The following is a 19800-nucleotide window of genomic DNA, read 5'->3' as shown; positions in this document are numbered from 1 at the left end:
TGCATGTGAGAGAGAGAGGGAGGAGAGGAAAGATAGGGAGAGAGAGGAGGATGATTGAGAAAATAAAACACTGCTCATAACTTTTAAAATAACAGGTATGAAGCAATGAAATTTGAACAAAATATATAACTTGTAATTTATTTGAATCACAAACTTAATGTAGAAGCAAAATGCTTCTGAAATAAATTTTAAACTCGTAAGTAAACCCTATAACAAAAACATAACCTGATTCAGCCAAAATAAAAAGAAAGAAAAAGACACTTCAGAATTTGTAGGCCCTTTCAAAATATCTTGTGAACAAAATTGTGGCTATTTCAGAGGAAATGTAAAGGATAATGCACCTTTCTGCTAAAAGGCAGCAACAAGTCTATAGTATATTTTTAAATTTCTGACTTACCTTAAACTTTCTGGGAGGGCAAATTTCTGGGACATATTCCAACTCATGTTGTTTGAGCATGTACCATTTTGTTTTCTATTAGAGACAAACATTGTTTTCCATCTGGATATCCTTTGATTTATAATGAGCATGTTTAAACTTGCAGAATCAATTTAACACCTTCAGCCAAACTAATGACCAAATAAAACTATCCCCCAGGCTTCATGAGAAATGGATAGATTTGTCATAAATGTATGTCAGACACCTGCATTTGAGCTGTGTGCTTTGTTACAGCCAGCAATATTAAGACATGGAATTTTAAAAGCTTTTAAAAAATTTAACTTGAGTATATTTTTAAAAAATTCAACAATGTGAACTATTTTTTTCCAAAAACATTTTAGGAAAACCTCTTAGCTAGTTTGCCTTGTGTATGTATGTGTATATATATGTATGTGTATATATTTTTATATAATATGTGTGTGTGTGTATATATATATGATTAAACCATGTCAAATGGATACTGATAAAATAAACTGAGGATGCAATGCCTGGAAATGGTATTTCAGGGAAAGGAAATGCCACTGACAGTCACCAGTGCATCTAGTACCTGATAAGAAATATTTAGCTCACATTTACCAAGAATATTTCCATTCCTTTTCATATTACCCATTTTATATATTATATTTAATATGAAATACATATTTGTAAGAAAAAAATTAAAACATATCTGCTTACTCATCAATATATCCAAGATACTATTTCATAAAGTGAAAAGGAATGAGTCTATTATAGGTAAGTGTGAGGAAGTTTTATGGCTGAGTTCAAGAAGAGTTTATACAAGGTTCATTGGTTAGAAAATCTATAACTATGTTAAGATTTTTTGAGTGTGGAAAGAAACATTTAATTTTGTGAAGCCAAAGGCAACTACAGAAATGTCTATTCTTTCTCATAAGATCCCCCTTCCCACCTTACCTCAGTCTACCAACTATATAAAATTAAGCTGAGAAGTAAGTTTGTTAGGGAACCTATTAACCTAGCATAGGTGGCATCTTATGTTGCATAGTGTGGTATCACTATAGGAATCACAAAGGCTAATTTTTCAATATGATCCTGAGTTTGTACACTTTTATTTTTAATCAAGATGATTCCATCAGTATGTAATTAAATGTGGTTTATTATTAAAAATAATTAGAAATCAAGAATAACAAAAATACATGTGATGAAAGGAAAATTTATGGCCTTAAATAATAATTTAAAGAAAGTAAACCTAAACTTTTATACCCCCATAATATGCTGAAATAAAAGTAAAAAGGATAAAAATTAATGACTTAAAAAGTCATCTTACTATGATATAAAAAGAACAGTAAATCCAAGGAGAATAACAGTAAGGGTTTAATAAAGAGAAGAAACTAATGATATAGAAAATAAAGATATAATACAATAAAGTCAATTCCAAAAATTGTTAATTTAAAAGGAATAATAAAATTGACAAATACCTGGCAATATCAGGGGAAAAAAACCAAAACAAAGCATGACTAAATAATATTAAAAATACAAAGAGCATAACTATAGATACAGGAGAGATTAAAATATATTAAAATATTATAAACAACTTATGCTGACAAATTTGAAAACTGAAAAAACCAAATTCTTAGCAAAAAGATATATAAATTGATGTAAAAAGAAATTAACAAAGCATAGTGTAAAAAAGATACAATCTTAATCATAAATGTAGATGTAAAATTCTCAAAAAAAATATTAGCAAACCAAATGTAACAGTGTATAAAAATGATCAAGCTGAGTTGATTCCAGGAATAGAGCATAAAACGTTAGAAAAAATTGATTATAATCTATTAATTCAATGCATTAACAAAGTGAGGAAGTAAAGCCATATGACAATTCAAGAAATGCTGAAAAACATTCATAAAATTTAAACTCATTCAAGAAAAACTACAGGTATTAGCAAATTAGGAACAGATGAGAACTTTCTTAAAACTTGATGAAAGGTACCTACCAAAAACACATAGCAACAATTATACTCAAGTATTAAAAGCATTTCTTTAAAAATCAGGGATGCTGTTATCACATTTTATGTTCAAAATCAAATAGAAGTCCTTGCTCAGAATGTAAAGTGAAAAAAGCATATGTATTAGATTGCAAGATGTAAAATTGTCCTTATTTAAGATAATAATACAATTGTCTTCATTGAAAACCACCCAAACCATATAAATAATTAGATTCAATAAGATAATTTACTAAGGTTGTTAAATATGAGATAATAAGTATAATGATAATATTTCTTTACAATAACAGTTAGGAAATAACATAAAAATCCAGTAAAACTATATAATAAATACTCAGAAAAGTAGGCTATTATTTGAAAATGGACATGTGAACCCTCTGTAATACAATATAATGGGTATATTCTATATAAAGACCTAAACATGAAAGGTAAAACTATAAAATAAATATTTTTAAAAATCTAAGTGAGAACCTTTGTGACCTGGGAGTAGGGAAGAACTTCTTAAACAAAAATTCAAAACACAAATGATAAAGCAAAAAGTGGATTTAATTATATCAAAGGTAAAGATTTCTTACAATGAAGGACACCGTGGACAAACTTAATATGCAGATAATAAAATAGGATAAGACATTGGTAATTTCTAAAGCTGACAAGGGATTAAGAAATTTTCAAAAATCAATAAGGGCAGAAACCCCCTTAGAAAAATGAGCAAAGTAGTTACAAAAGAGGCATCCAAAAGGCTAAGAAGCATTTAAAGGGATTTTAAACTATTAGCAATCAGTAAATGCAAATTAAAATAATAATGAGGGTTCCTAAATCCCATTCCCTGCCAACACTAGTTGTTTCCCATAGGTATCTAGATTGGTCATCTGGGAGAACTGTTGACACTATTCAGTCAAGTTAAATATACTCATACTCTATGATCCAGACATTCTGTTCTTGAGTCTATGCACCAAATAGATATTCACAGTTCACACTAGGATTCATTAGAGTGTTATTGGTTGTGGCAGGAAGTTGGAGATAACTCTGTGATAGTGACTAGACAGTGAATAGATAGATGTGGTAAATGCACACCTTAGTAGAGCATTAATTATCATAAAAGTCACAGATTAGAGGTACACATAACCACCTGGATGGATCTAAAAGCCTAATGCCTAGGTTAAAAAGATAAGAAACAATGCAATATATTATATAACACTATTTCCACAAATTAAAAACATGCACAGAAAACAATATATGTTCCATAAGAACACAAACAAAAATACACGCATTAAAGAAGCCCAATATAATGGTTGGTTATGGGATGAGAGGGGAGAGGAAAGTATGATACAGGGATAAAAAGAAAACAAATGAGTGTAGCAGTGATGATGATATGCCATAAATTAACAAGTATGACTAGCATAATTCTCTGTAATGAGGATTCAAAAAAGGAGAGAAAAGGACAGAGTACCAAGTACATATGAATAAAGCTAATCAAGAGATATATAAGACATTTGTAAAGAAAATTATAAAACTTTATTGTAAGACATTAAATAAGATCCAAATAAATAAAAAGATAAACCACATTAATGGGTAAGAAAAGTGATTATTATAAGGCATCAATACTCCCCAAATTGGTTTATACATTTAATATGGTCTCATTTCCCTAATACAACATAGTTTTTCATGCAACTGGACAAGATGATTCTAAAATTCATATGGAAGAGCAAAGGGCCAAAAAGAGGCCAAGATACAACTACAGCAAAACAAGTTGGAAAGGAGATGTTAAGACTTATTATAAAGCTTTGGTAAGAGACATTATGGTATTGGCATAGGAATAGACAATAGACCAAAATGGTATGAAAGAACTCAGAATTAGACCCACACATTTGGAGATTTAAATATGACAGATTAGCACTGTTTAGTGGGGGGAAATGATAAATTGTTTTCAGTAAATGATGGTAGGAAAAAAAAAACCCAAAGAAATTGGATCCTTGCCTACAATGTAGCAAAAAATAAACCAATAGAAAACAATTATAACAACACAAATTAATTCCAAAGACCTTTAAAACTATTTGAAAAATACATAGGAAAGTCTTCTCTGTCCTGGGGATAGAGAAGACTTTCTTAAATAAGACAGTTCATACCAGAAAGACCAAGAAATTGAAAAACCATAATTCATTAGATATCATAAAGTAAAAAGACCAACCATAAACTCAGAGAAGATAGCTGCCATTCACATAATTAACAGAAAAAGGAGTCACCAGAAAATATTTTTAAAACTCTGAAAAAATAAGAAGAATACGATCAATAGAAAAATGGACAAAATTTATAAACAGGTGTTTCACAGATGAAGAAACTCAATCCAGTACACATATAAAGCTACGTTTGATACCCACTGGTAATCCCAGTAATGGAAATTCAAACCCCAATGAAATACCATTTATACCTATTAGACTAGCAAAATATAAAAAATTGAAAATACCAAATGTTATGGTAGACAAAGCTGGTGATATATCCATTTAGGAAAAGAGTTTGGTTTACTTAATCAAGTTAAAGATGTGTTTTCTTATGACTCAGCAAATTTCTATTGGCATTTATTCTAGAAGAACTCTTATGCTCCTGAGACATGACAAGAATGTTTATAGTAGCATTGTTTATAACAAAAAACTGTACAACTCAATTGTTTACCAACAGGAGAATGGATAAATTGGGTTGGAGTATGTTCATGTAATTGAATGTGGTAGTAAAAATAAATGAATATGGCTATACATACTGAAATGAATGAATTTGAGAAGCATAATATTGAATGACAAAGCAAAGCAAAATATACACATTGCTACCATTGCAAAAATTCAAAAACAAACAAAAATAAATAATATTGATTAAGTATACATAATCATACCTATATAAAGAAATAATGAACATACAATTCAGGGAAAGTAGGGTGTAGACAAAGGAGAAATACAGCAGGTGCTTCAATAATATTGGTAATTGAGGAGTCCAGTTCCTGATTAAAATCCTCATGTGATTGACCACAGGCAATTACAAAAGCTCTACCTGGTAGGACTCATGGGAGAAAGCTGCCTCCTCCACACCGGACTTGGTGCACAGCCAATGCATTACAGTCTCTGAGGGGAGTTGCAGTTAGGTTCTCAGGCTCCCCTGGCTGCAGATACTCTTCCACATGTTTACATTCCTAGCCTTCATTCCTAATTATCTTTATCTTCAGGTACTTCTGCCAATGCCTGCTTAAGGGGGTTGGAGGGAGAGACCTCATAGACACGTTTCCCCACTCTCACTCTGCACCCAGTACTTTTCCACTCCTAGCCCTTCTTCCTTGGCATTCCCCCTGAACCCAGGATCCAAAAAACCTGTGGGGACTTTTGTTTGTCTCAACAGTGAACGAACCCCGACTTCTGCCTGGCTCCACCTGGCCCTGGAAATGGTGCACCATTCCATGAGAGAAATGGAACAGGGACATCAGCATTTCCTTTGGTTTTAGACTCTTGCTTATACTATTACAGTGATTAAAGTCTTAACTCTTTCACTTTTGGTTTGTTGCTTTGAACAGGCTACTCTGGATACCTGACAGCTCAGCTGAGCTCCTGATAGTAATATATATGTATATGTGTATATATATATAGAGAGAGAGAGAGAGAGAGAAAGAGATAGATCGATCTGTCTTAAGTTGGGTGATATAATAATGTTACTTTGAACCTCCTCCATAAACATGTATGAAAAAAATTAAGTTCTGTGGAACTCCTATAGGGAGGACGAATAAGACAAAATCTCAAAGAAGCAGCTGTTTAAATGATAGCTTCTATACTACTTCAGAATACAGAAAGACAAGGGGAGGCGTGGGGTTGTCATGAATATATTCCATTCTTTTAAAACTTTGGGTATAGGGTTGAAAGTAGGATACAAGGGACTCTTTTAAAGCACATAATTCAAATTATAAACTTTCTCTCCTTTGGTATGAAATCCTTTAAGTAAGACTGGTTTTCTTATATTTGATTTCATATTATTTCTTGGGCTAAATGTGATATATTTAAAACCTATCTATACCAAATCTCTAGATAATGAATTTTTACAATTACTAACCACTTTATAAAGTAGTATGTACTTATTTAATGTCCTTAAACTACTTTCTTCATTCAAACCACTGTGTAAAGCTACATTGGTCCTTAAATTACTGTCTGCAAACTTAAGAGAGATTTCATTTACCAATTTACTTTTTGCCTAAACTGCACAGGCTCTGTTTCTCTCTCCTTTGGTCTGGGTCATTGTCATACTGATCTTGTTGGTCATCTTATGTAGAAGTTCCTCCTATTCCCTGAAGATTATAGTTCCTCACATCTGAACTTTTCCTACCAGGCCCCATAACATCATAAGTGGTACATTCTAAAGCTGCAGGGTAGTTCAAGCTCTGACAAACCATGATTTTATAAAAGATGAAATTTATGTCCATATCATATGGTCATACAGTAACAAATTCTCAAGGCTAAAAAAGGTATTAGAGATTGCCTTGCTCTTATTCCTTATATCTACATAGTATAAGTAGTTATAATTTAGAATGTGCTTTTACATTAGCTCATTTGATCTTTATAACAACTATATTAATTAGATGGGACAAATATAATTATTCCCATTTTACAGATCAAAAGACAGAAACAAAAGAGGTTTCTATGACATCCCTGAAGTCATACTGATACTTAGACCTGAAGCCCAAATTTGTACTCCTAGATCATGGCATACCTCTGAGCCAAGGCTCTATAACTTTCTACTTGTCTTAAACTGTGGGACAAGTGTAAAATATTAAAACTAAATAAATTTACCTTATGATAATTATTAAGCATCTTTATGAAGAGTACTAATGCTTTTGTCAAATACAGCTTTTGTCAAATCTGGTACTTTGGAGATACATTTTCATTATCTATATATTAAACATTATTGATGGCAAGTTAAAGTCAATTTAGTCAAGGGTTTATCTCCCATTTGCTTTTATTGCATAGTCTTCATTTGCTTCATCTGTAGCTTTCAGCACAGAGATAATTGGGAAAATCCTTACTTAAAATTGATCAATACAGAAATATGTTTCCACTAACATTTCTAAGCCAGGCAGAAACTACCTGTAAGAAGAGACCTTGGACAAAGTTACTAGACTTTTTTAAAATATTAGTTTCCTTACCTCCAAAAAGATGGAATGCTTTTCTGCAGCTTGGTAGAGGCCATTTTGCACAGCTGGATTTATGAAAGCTTTGTTTTATTTTCAAATATTCTTTAGTGAAGAATGTTTTTGTGGCATTGTTCAGTTCTAGAGTAAAGCAAAAGAAAATAGTATTTTTAACCATTACTTTGAGTAAAATGGCAAGAACATGACAAATGATTGCTGTGGTATTTTGATAATAAATTCATATCTCTTTAAGTCAGTGAAGACAAAAGTGGATTCAACTTTTTTTTTTTTTAATTCAAGCATATACAACTCCCCCAAATTCACATTTGGTGCAACATTGATATGCCTACACATAGAACACACATCTATTGAGTTAACTATTATGTCAGGCACTATGCCACGTGAGGAATATACATGAGGCATCATGCCTGCCTTCAAACTGTAGACTAAAAGATGGAAATAAACTAGTAGACAAAAACGAGGAATAATGTGTTATAAGCGTAGCAAAAGAATAGCTAGAATGCAATCAGGGCTCAGAAGTGATACTTTTTACTTCATAATCCATTATATTCTATTTGCTTTTACATTAGCTCATTGCTACAGATTTGCTATAAATTTGAAAGTTTAAAAAATTTGAAAATTCTCAAACTTTCAGAAGCCAACTAAGGAGTTAAAAAGGAAATATTCAATTGAAGTACACACAGACCAATCAGAACACATATGATGATATTCATTTTAAATAGTAGAAAGTCTTTTTATATGAGCCATGGAAAGCCAGGATTGAGTTAGACTGTTTAAATGGAGAAGCTCTTCTTAGAGAGGCCGGTGCAGAGTTGGTTACTAACCTGAAAAGTAAACTAGGTTTTCCATCAACCATCCACTCTTACTTTTTATCCCACAATTATCACCTGTAGCATTTCCTCAGTTTTGATAATACTTCAGGCTTTGAGCTTCAGCTCAAGCCAGTTGCATTAAATTTTCTCTATTTTTCCTAATCACTGCCTTGGACTGATTCTTACCTAAGAAATTCAAAGGGAAAATTGATTCACAAAGTTTACAGTTAACAACCAAAGGAACAATGTACGAAACAGATTACTCTAGGCAAGTGATGTTATGTATTAAACCTGCAACTCCAACTCCCCTCCAAATTGTGTACCTATGAACCAGTATACAAGTTAGAGAAAAGGTATTTTTGTAGTCTCATCATGTATTCTGAGGAGATGAGGGTCATTATGGCTAGTACATTTTTTATACCTTATATGCTTAACAGTTAAATCATTTCAGGTTGGATATTCTCACACTGGTTTCTACAATGATGCACAGCTGTTTTATTAAAGTCCACTTTGCCCACTGCCCATTTACAGCCCTTTAGTACAAGATGGTCATGGTACTACCACCTGGTTAAAAGGGCTCATCAGTTACCCTTCATATGATTAAGAAAATGGAAGAAGTTATCAAATGACTTGAAACACAATCATTTACAATAACAATGGTTTTCTTGCAGGACTTATCCTTAAGCACTGATGACTATGGTTCATAGTCATTTTCTGAGAAGTTAAAAATCCTCTGATCAGGTTGACTGATAAGGAGCTAAAAAAAAAAAAAAAATCCCCTAAGTGGCATTGTGTTAACAATTAACTCTTGGGCAAATTGAGTCACAGCTTTCTAAATGCCCTTGTATATGAGACCCATGTGGCAGGTCAGTGATGATTTCATATGGGAGATAACACAAACCAAAATGAAGAGTTTGCAACTCAATACTTTTTTATTTCTCTCCTTTCACTCTCTTCTTTCTCTCTCCCTTCTTCCTCCTCTTCCTTGAAAATTTGCAGCCGTGTTCTAAATTGTTGACATGATAGCTAGAGAATGCATTGTACTACCTTATCTTATACTGAAAACTTGTTTGGAAATATAATTGAATTCTAGTACAACAGATCAAAAGGACATCCTAAGAGTCATCCAATACCTGCAGTTTTGATAACTAGCCACACAATCTTTTTCTAGGGGGTAGGTGAGAGAAGGAAAAGCAAATGTCTGTGATATTGTTTTCTGGCTTCAAGGAACTTATTACACAACGAACTTTTAAACTATTTCACAAACTCACATATTAACACACAGAAACAGGAAGGTTTAGGAAATATTTTCATAACACCCAAGAAAATTATGATCGGAGAAATTACTTTATTAAAATTTGTAAGATGAGATGGGAACTTGTACCTACAACCTATTGAATATATACACCTGTGTATCCATAACATAATCTTATGAGTCCAATGATTTTGGATGATTTAATTTACTATACTTGATCTGAGAGATCGTTGGAGAAGAGAGGATCCAGAAGTCCTTTCTCTCCATTGCTGGGCCAAATAAGAACTGGGTTCTAATACCTCTTAACTTGGGACCTTCCACAAATCACTGAACTTCTCTTTGTACTCACTTTCTGCCCTATCTCCTGCAAATGTTTATTTTGCACCTGCTCGGTGCCTGGCACTTTGCTTATCTAGCTAGGAATACATAGATGAATTAAATGTAATTCCTGTCTTGCAGGGCACTGTACTAGATTAGTGATTCCAACATGCTTGGCTATGCATCAAAATCACTTAGGGTACTTGTTAAAAGGACAAATTCTAGAACCTCACCTAGACATACTAAAGCAGAATTGTATGCAGAATTATATGTGACGTAGGAGTCTGTGCTTTCTAATAAGCTCCTTGGGTGATTCTGATGCACAGCTAGATTTGATAACCACCGGATGAAATGATCTTAGGTCCTTTACTGTTCTAAAATTATTTGAATTTATTTAAATAAGTTAAGCATTATCTCACTCTACTATAAAACTGTACTAACCTTACCCATGGATGTTGTTCTTTCTATAGATCTGTGTTGCCTCCATTCCAGCAGCATTTGAGTTTAGAAATGCAGGATTTGGCAACAAAGAGAACATTCAACAAGATATTTTCTAAAATTACCTGGAAGAAACATTAAGAAAAATCTAAGGGTAGACCAAGGTGTAGGGCTCTGAGTAAAAGGTGATGAAAGCTACCTTTATCCCCTCCTCAGCCAATGTTACCTATTAGGGAATAGTAGATGATTCTTAGTAAAATACATATAATTCACCAGATGTTATCAGTATTTAATACTGATATTAGATATGCTAGGAAATAAACATGCTAGAAAAATAAAAAATAAACCGAATATCCTGGAAAGATCTAAGTCTATTCCAATCATACGTTTAGCTAAATGTGGTGGTAGTAGCAGTGGAAACAGCAGCATTTTTGTGTCCTGCTATCATCAGAAAAGTAAACAATTGTTCAGATAAAGGAATTGTAGTCTTCTTGATTTGGCTGAGGGCAGGAGCTCACTGCCAACTATATAAAATCAGAATTCACATTATTACAGGATGTATTACCACGAGATTTCATGGTACTGTATCACAAACAATAAAAAAGGACAATCACATGCATATTGGGATGATTTTGAACTACAGAGTGCATCAATATGGTCGTGCAACTTTGATTTCAGCTGTATGCTTAAATGTTGGTAACTTTATTTATTTTTTATTTCAGCATATTATGGGGGTATAAATGTTTAGGTTATGTATATTGCCCTTGCCCCTCTCCATCAGAGCTTCAAGCGTGTCCATCCCTCAGACGGTGCACACTGCACTCCTTATGTATGTATATACCCATCCCCTCCACCCCCCTCATCTGCCTGATGCCCGATGACTGTTATTCCTATATGTGCACTTAGGTGTTGACCAGTTAAAACCAATTTAAACAATTCATTATAATTACATAAATAGTTGTTTAGAATAGTTTCAAGCATTCTACTAAGTGCAGGAATTAAAGCTGTGTGATAGGCATAGTACCTCCAGTAAGTCCTGTCTAGTAACAAGGCCATCCTAAAGTTATGAGGTAAGTGTTCCGATAGGGTTAATTCACGGTACCCTAGAGTCTTATTTAGCAGGGGAACATGATAAGAATATTATTATAAATATAAGGCACAGTCATTTAAGTGGACCCAATGGTATTATGTTCTAATTTAAAAGACTACGAGGTGTGTATATGGCTATCTCATTCAGATTATTAAAGGCCTTGTTTACCCATTTAAAATTATTTCTCATTATTCTGAAAACTTTTTCCCCACAATTCCCTTCTTAGTTCTATGTTGTCTGATATATAATATTTCATTTTTTTCTGGAGATGTAAAGTACAGAAAATCATCTGACAAAAAGGAAAATTGTAACATGTAGTAATAATAAAAAGACTACTTCAAGAGTTTTGAATTATATACCTGTACCAGGATGGGTCCTGACTTTTGAGTAAAGACCCAACTCTCCCGAGTTTCAGTAGGTGCTTGTGTGTGCTTGTTCACAGGCATTATTTGGTTCAAGGAAATTAATGTACAATAAAGGACATTTGCAAGCAATAGAACAAGACTGGGAATTAGAGTCCCAGTCAGTGGACATTTGTGTAAAAAGGGAGATCTCTAAAAAAACAATCTTTATTAGCTGATGCTAAATCCTTGTTACTTAACATAGCTTTTGGTTTAGTAATATCTTGTGAATGATCTTTGAAACTTTTCAATTAGTTTTATTTCAGTATTATCCCTTAATATGTTGATTTTACTATATTTCAATATATAGTAAATATTAAAATAGTAAATATTAAAATTAATTATTTAAATTAAAATTAATTATAAAAATTAAAATATTAAAATAGTTTTCTTTGTGTTGTTGAACAGCAGTAAGAGTAAGGCTGAGTTAGAATGCTGTGCAAGGACATCCTTCCCTTACACAAGAATGGAGAAGCGTTAATACATTTGGCATTTGAACCTGCTTTACTGTGTATTAAGGACAATCTCAAAACTATCTTCAGGGCTTCAGGGACAATGCTTACTTTGCACCTCTGAAAAAAGGGCAAGAAAATCCCACTTATAAGGGACCCTAACGCTCCTGGTGAAACTCATTTTGTACCCATGTGAGGCACCCAGAAATGCTCATCTATCTATAAGGTGAACAACACAAGTTAGAAAAACGTTTGGGTCTGCTGTTATAGCTTATAGTCAACAGAAAATTATCAGTTTGAATCACAGAAATATGTATTGTAAGTCTGTAAGTCTCATACCCAGCTCTTGCGACCTGGCAGGCGATCACCATGTGGTAGCTGCAAGGTCTCACTGTACACCCTGCAGGATCTGGGGGCCAAAAAGGGCTTTGTATGCTAGGAAAGGAGAGGCCAACCAGGAATATCTCACCCAATATTGATGAACACTTACCTATGTATTCTTTGACAGTAAATTTGAATCTGATTTTCATACCTTTTCCTAGTGAACTGTTAAAGGTTAAAATCTACTTTGGGAAGTCCCATTGTCCAGCTGAATATGTAGCCTGATGACAGAGGCATATATAACAGGGACAAAAATAAACAAAAACTGTAAATTCTTTACCTGACATTTTCAAAATGGAGTTACGGGTTTTATAACATCTAAGTCATTATAGAAAGCAAATTATGTCTATTTAAGAGCTCCTATTTTATTAGCTAGATAAGCACTATTTAAAAATTTATCCATTTTGAGTCAATAATTCCATTTAGTATTTGGCACTATAATATTTGGTGCTTATAATTCAATATAATGTTTGTACCAGGATAAAGAGTTGTTGCAATCATTTTTTTAACCGTTTGCTCCAGGAGAAATCTGCTAATATTATAAGACTTTCTTAGGTTAGAGCCTTTACCTAAGCTTTTTACCTCAGGCAGTTATATTTACCTTGTGTTACTGATGTTCTATAATGGCTTTGGAGCATTAAAAAATCATTTCAGTAACTGTTTCATTACTCAAGAATAACTATAATAGTTTTCCCTTTGTTAGAGAGATTATAAGCCCAAAGGGAAATCTATTAAACTAAGTCCAGTTCAACCATAACATTTGTTGAGCTCTTACTACAAGCTCTACTTATACTACCAGTATTTTGTACTGTTCTGATGTTTATTATTATTTTGTATGTAAAGTTACACTTCAGGATTTAGGGCAAGTCTATGGAGGGATATATAAGTGGCTCCACAAAAGGTGATCACTGCGTCCATCTGAAGCCATGATTTTCTCTCCTGGGTGAAAAGAAATAGGACTTCACCTTCCCTGCTCACCCTCATCTTCAAATTATCCCCAGGACAGAGGATAATTTTTCATTGTGTGGGACTGGCCCAAATGCTATAGGATATTCGTTATCCTTACACTGCTGACTAGATGCTAGAAGAATCCTCCAATTATTGTGACAGCCTAAATATTCCTGGTGAAAAATTGCAGGTCTGTTCTATGCTTTAAAATCCTAGATTAGCTTAAATGTCATTTCCTTACTTAGTTTGGGACTTCTATAGACAAGATAGAGAATTAGATATTTCATTTTCCAGTGGAGTGCACCAGTGTATCTGCTCATCAGCACCAAGTTCCACCGTGTAAAGGCCCAAGAGTAATGGCACTGGAGGGTAGAAGAGTGGTCAAAAGGGAGAGTGGGATTGACGAGAGGAAAAAAATGGAATATGGGTAGGAATCTTCCTTGCTGAGGTTTGGGTGCATTGTGGATGTGGATGGGGTGAGAGCAGGGAGTGATTTCACAGTTGGGAGGTAGGCTGCACTGGTCCTGTGGCTCCCCTTGTAACACCTGTGACACTACCATCTTTCACATGACTATGGGCTGGGATCCCTGAACAGTTGATACTGGGTGTGCTGGCAGGAATGCCTGAAGGAGGGTCCTCTAGAGTCCATTTACAATGGGGGAAATGGCATGCTTGGTTTGAAGGCTGCAGTCAAAAAGTCCATTCAACAAAAGATGATGTCTTTCCTCACAATAAGACCATGATCTCCTTGGCTGAGGGATTCCTCCTCCCTTACCTGTTTAATGCCACTTCACATAATGCTTGCAAATCCTGGCCTTTTCTCTTTGTTGGCCTGCAGATTCTTTTATGTAGCATTTAGCACCTCCCTGAACAGGCCTACTATTGAGATGATAATGTGAGAGCTCCTAGTATCATGTAGTGAGATTATCAATGATTGGGAAATGTCCCACCTATCCTGAGGCCTTTCTCCCAAGCCCTACCCATCCCAGGTTCCTTCTCATTTCCACAGATGAAAGAACTCTAGTTAATTTGAGACATACCAGAACTCTTCCCAACCTACAAACAGACTTGGAGTCTGCTGTGTTGAAAATTTATTAAACTGTTTTCCAAAATGACCACGTTTTAAATTCCAATCAGAAATATATAAGGGTCCCCAATTGTCCATATCTCTAGCAACACTTGTTATTGTCTTTTTGATTACAACCATTCTAGTGGGTATGAAGTGGTATCTCAAATTAGTTTTTATTTGCATTTCATTAGTGGCCAATGATGTTGAGCATCTTTTCATGTGCTTATTGACCATTTTTATATCTTTTTTTGGAGAATTATCTGTTCAAATCCTTTGTCCATTTTTAAACTGGGTTATTTGTCTTTTTACTGTTGAGTTGTAAGGGTTCTTGATCTACTGCAGATATTAGATCCTTATCACATACATAATTTACAAATATTTTCTTTCATTCTATGGTTGTCTTTTCACTCTCTTGATAATATCCTTTAAAGCAAGGAAATTTTCAACTTTGATGAAGTCTATTTTTTTCTTTGTTTTATACTTTAGGTATTATATCGAAAAATCCATTGCCTAACCCAAGTTCACAAAGATTTATACCTGTATTTTCTTCTAAGAATTTTATATTTTTAACTCTTTTATAATTAGGTTTTTGTTCCATTTTGAGTTAACATATATATGGTGTGAGACAGAGGTCCAAATTAATTATTTTGCATGTGATTATACAGTTGTCCCAGCACCATTTAGTGAAATGACACAAAGACTAATTCTTGGAACACTTGTTAAAAATCAGTTGACCACAGATGTACGAGTTTTTTTCTGGACTCTCCTCTATGGAGCTTGTTTTGGTTATTGTTTCTTTATTTGTTCAATGAGTTGGATGGACTAGTTTAATGAAGTCTATTTCCCCCACCGTGTGCACCCTCTCATCATGCTCCACAGAGCACAAGCTTAGGCACACACCCAGTTTTACTGATCACCAGGGATGACTGTACATAGTTTTAGCCAACTCTGCTTTGACTCCTTCTCGATCTCTCCTTTAAGCTTCTGGCTGGGCTTCCTTTATTAGCATTACACACAGCTGTCAGCCTCTACCAATTGCTTGTTGATTGTTCTATTGTTTTCCACAATGCCCTGGGGTATAACTTGCTCTATAGTCTGATTCATTTAAAGTCAGGTTCTTTTGCAGGGGCACTGTGTTGCCAGTCTCTGAGGCTTACTACACCTTAGGAAGCCTCTTCTTAGCTCAATCTCTCCATGATTATCTTCTAGCATAGTTAGTATTTTGCTTTTTGCTACTAGAGTCATGGAGCTACCAGTCTCTCCTAAATTGCTTACCACCAAAATCTCCATTGTTTTCAACAACACACTTAGGTATGAACTTCCCCACATTCTGTTCTAGATGAAGTCAGTTCCCCGAGAGCGCGGAGCTCTCTGCTCTCACTGTTTGCCTCCCTCCTTGGCAGAAACTCTACATCACTACATTGGAGCTGGGCATGGGGACAGTGGTCTGTTTGTCCCAGAGTGATACCCTTGCCCTATGAGTAGGATACTGCACTCCTGATATTTTTTGACTTGGCTTGGCTCTCCTGGCTTGGAATCTTTGCCCTATAAGCAAACTGGGTTGGGTAGATCAGGGCTTAGGAAACTTGGACTGCTGTACCTAGAGTAGAACTTCCACCCTGCAAATAGGGGATAGGTGGGGAAGGGAGCTCCAGTACTCTTGGCTGTGACTAATCTGAAATAGAGCTTCTGCAACATGGAGCTGGGGAATGAGAGATATCAATAGTATGCTTTGTCTGGAGTGAAACTGTAGCCTTAGTCTGGGGGTAGGAGACAGGATGGAGGGAGTCCCATCTTCCTGGATGTATCCTCCTGAAGTAGAGCTTTTATCACATTGAGCTGGCAACTAGAGGTTTAGAAGCTGGTCTTGTATGCAATCCTATAGGCTCTTGCTGTTCTTACCTACAACAGCAGTAAGTTTTAGTAGATATTTTTGAATAAATGCTTTCCCATTTGCTGTATGTCCTTAGGATAATTTCCATAGACTTTGATTTTTTTAAAAATTATTTTCATCAGTTAAATGGTCATTTTGCTGGGGGAAGGGTCCATTGAGTATCTCACGCTATAATTCCAGACATTTTCTTTACTATTTCTTGATTTATAAACTTTAAATATTATTGATTTCCCTCCAAGAGGATTTAAGTTTTTTACCCTATCTTTCTTCTTTCTCACCTCTCAAATTTTTGTGAATCATATCATTTGTAGTTTTTTTTTCTGATTATCATTATCATATGCTTATATCAGGTAGGTTGCTCTTGGTTGAAACTATTAACAGAAAATTGACTCAAATTGACTTAGTTAACAAATAAATTTAATATTTCACATAACAGAAAATTCAAAGCTAGGGTGGGCTTCAAAGTTGACTGAATTGTTGGTTTAACAATGTAATCAAGAGCCCACATTCATGTCTTTCCTCAGTTCCGCCATCCAAAATAAAGGCTTCATACTAAGGCTGGTTTCCAATTGCTTATAAAATGGCTTCCAGTAATTATCCCTGTTATACACTTTCTTGTTCGTGTCCAAAGGGAGAATGAATGGCTTTTCCATTTAATGTCTTAAAAGTAAAGACACACTTTCTTCTCATCTCATTGGCCAAAACTGGATCACATGCCCATTTGTGAACCAATCACTGGCAAAGGGAATAGATTACCAAGGCGCAGAGGATGGGGTCCGCTACCAAGAGCCACTGGGTCTATGTTGGGAGACTTGAATACTCAGGGTTATGTTAGGAAGAAAGAAGGAGGTTATGGATACTAATTAGCAAACAACAGTGACCACTACAAATTTGATTTCTTTTCTATTAGCTGTCAACAATATATACTGACCTCCATTTAAAAAAAATAGATATTAGTGCATCCTACCCTTTTGTGTACATATCCTATCCCACTTCATCTTCTCAACTAATGGCCAACAGTGGTAAGTAATTTATGTAAGAAACTAGTGAATGTTATAGTTTAGATTTAAAATCACTAATTTGCTAGAGAACACTCTCTATGGAATATATCTGGGAGGAATTTCATTATATTTCTATCCATTGAGCTACTATTAAAGAATTCTGTTACAAGCAACTTTTTATTCATTGTATTGTACAAATATCTTCCTTTTAAAAACATAATAGCCTTCCCACATTAACCTTTGACAATAACTATCTCCTCTGGCTTGTACACAACTGGAATGGAGATACTAGGTAACCAAGATAATAATTAATTAATAAATAACTTTTAGGTTTCAGTAAGGTGACTAGTAATAGAAGAATCTAAAACTGGGAAACTAAGTTTCCCATAATATTTAATATCAACAAAAGCAGCAATAAGAGAAAAAAATCTCATTTGCAACAGCAACACCAAACATATAGGCATAAAGCTAAGAGGAAATGTACAGAGCCTTTAGGAAGGAATTATAGAACATTACTGAAAGATGATATACCATAAAAACAATCACTCAATATTATAAAAATGTCAATTAAAATGCCAATTATCCTCAAATTAACTTATAGTTTGATTCATTTGTGAGTTACTAAAACAAATGCTAGAATAATTATAAGAGTGAAGTAATGGGATATGACAAGATAGAAAGATGAATGAAAAAAATGGCTGCCAAGAAACACATATTTTAATAATAATTTTTTAAAGGAAGACAATCCAATCAGCATAGAAAGAATGGATTGTTAAATGAATGTTGCTGGGATATAGGGCTAAGGAATGGAAAAGAATGGTATTTTATTTTTTTACCAAATCATACACCACAATAAATGGATTAGAGTTCAGTGTGGAGAAATGAGGACAAAATGAAACCTAAAATAAATATAGGTAAAGAGAAGGTCTATATAATTCTGTAGTGAGTAAAGCTTTTTAATACCTAAATTGATATTGAAATCAGAAATTATAAAGGCAAAGGTCACTACATGAGACTACATAAAAATATAGAAATTCTGTACATTCAGAAAATACCATAAACAAATTTAAAGTAAAAAATGATAAAAATGGAATATTATTTGCCATATATGACAGAAGTTGACATCAAATATTTTTAAAAAGACCCTTATAGTCAGGGATTTAAAAGGAAAATTAGGATAGTCAAGGCAGCAGAGACAACAAGCCCTCATACACTGCTGCTTACAATAATTTTGGAGAGTAATTTTGCACATATATATATACTCTCAAAAATATGTAGGCTTTAATGTATCTGCTTCTGGAGATTCCTCCTAAGGAAATACTCCGTGATGTATTCAAATATTTATCCACATATATTGGTAAATAAATAAATTATATATAAAAAACAAACTAAATGTCTCATAACAGTGTATTGGTTAAGTAGAATATGATATAATCAGAAGAACTTTAAGTTAAAGCATATTAAATACCATATTTACATTATAATCTGATTTTTTCTTGGTAAAAACAAAGAAAAAATTTAAATATATACATAAGAAATATTCTGAAAGGCAACTCACTAAATGCCTTTAATATAGACAGGAATATGGGTGATTTTGAGCTTATAATATTTATTTGTATTTTCTGATTTTCCTATAATAAAATTGTATTATATAGTTTTGAAAGTTATCTTTGTAAGAAAACTGGACCATATTTTTTTGGCTACTAAAAATAATGCTTTCACGAATTTATACTCTATTTCCTCAGCTTTTATCAAAGAATACCATAAGAAATAATGTAAGAACTGTTATTTTTGAGGACATTGCCTACTCCATCTCAACATGTCACAGAGGAGGAATTGCATAAAAAATTCTTACTGAAGATAAGTGTCAGAAAAACCTTTGCTTACACTGAGGGATTTTTTTTTTTTTTTTGCATGGACCTAGAATCATGTAACTGTACTTACTTTTCTTTCTCTTTTGTTTTTTTAATTTCAGAATATTACGGGGGTGCAAACATTTTGGTTACATGAATAGCTTTTGTACAGTTTGAGTCAAAGTTATAAGTGTGCCCATCACTCAGTGTGCATCGTCCCATTTCTTCCTCCCTCCTCCCCTCTGCTTGATTTCCATTGAGTTTTACTACCATATGTGTACATGACTGTTGATCGATTAATTCCAATTTAATA

At 33.8% G+C, this 19800-nt stretch overlaps 1 protein-coding gene across 1 annotated transcript in view; it reads right to left on the bottom strand.

Moving 5' to 3' along the window:
• The window catches only part of RNF180 (ring finger protein 180), a 156167-nt gene that overhangs the window by 19928 nt on the left and 116439 nt on the right, over positions 1-19800 (bottom strand). The window contains exon 6 of the mRNA XM_069492619.1: positions 7570-7695. Within this exon, the coding sequence (XP_069348720.1) occupies positions 7570-7695 (126 nt within the window). The remainder of the gene's footprint in view (positions 1-7569; positions 7696-19800) is intronic.

The sequence above is a fragment of the Eulemur rufifrons genome, chromosome 17 (genome assembly GCF_041146395.1).
Source record: "Eulemur rufifrons isolate Redbay chromosome 17, OSU_ERuf_1, whole genome shotgun sequence".
Taxonomy (NCBI): Eukaryota; Metazoa; Chordata; class Mammalia; order Primates; family Lemuridae; genus Eulemur; species Eulemur rufifrons.
The sequence above is the reverse complement of the archived record's forward strand: the minus strand, read 5'-3'. Positions and strand labels throughout refer to the sequence as shown.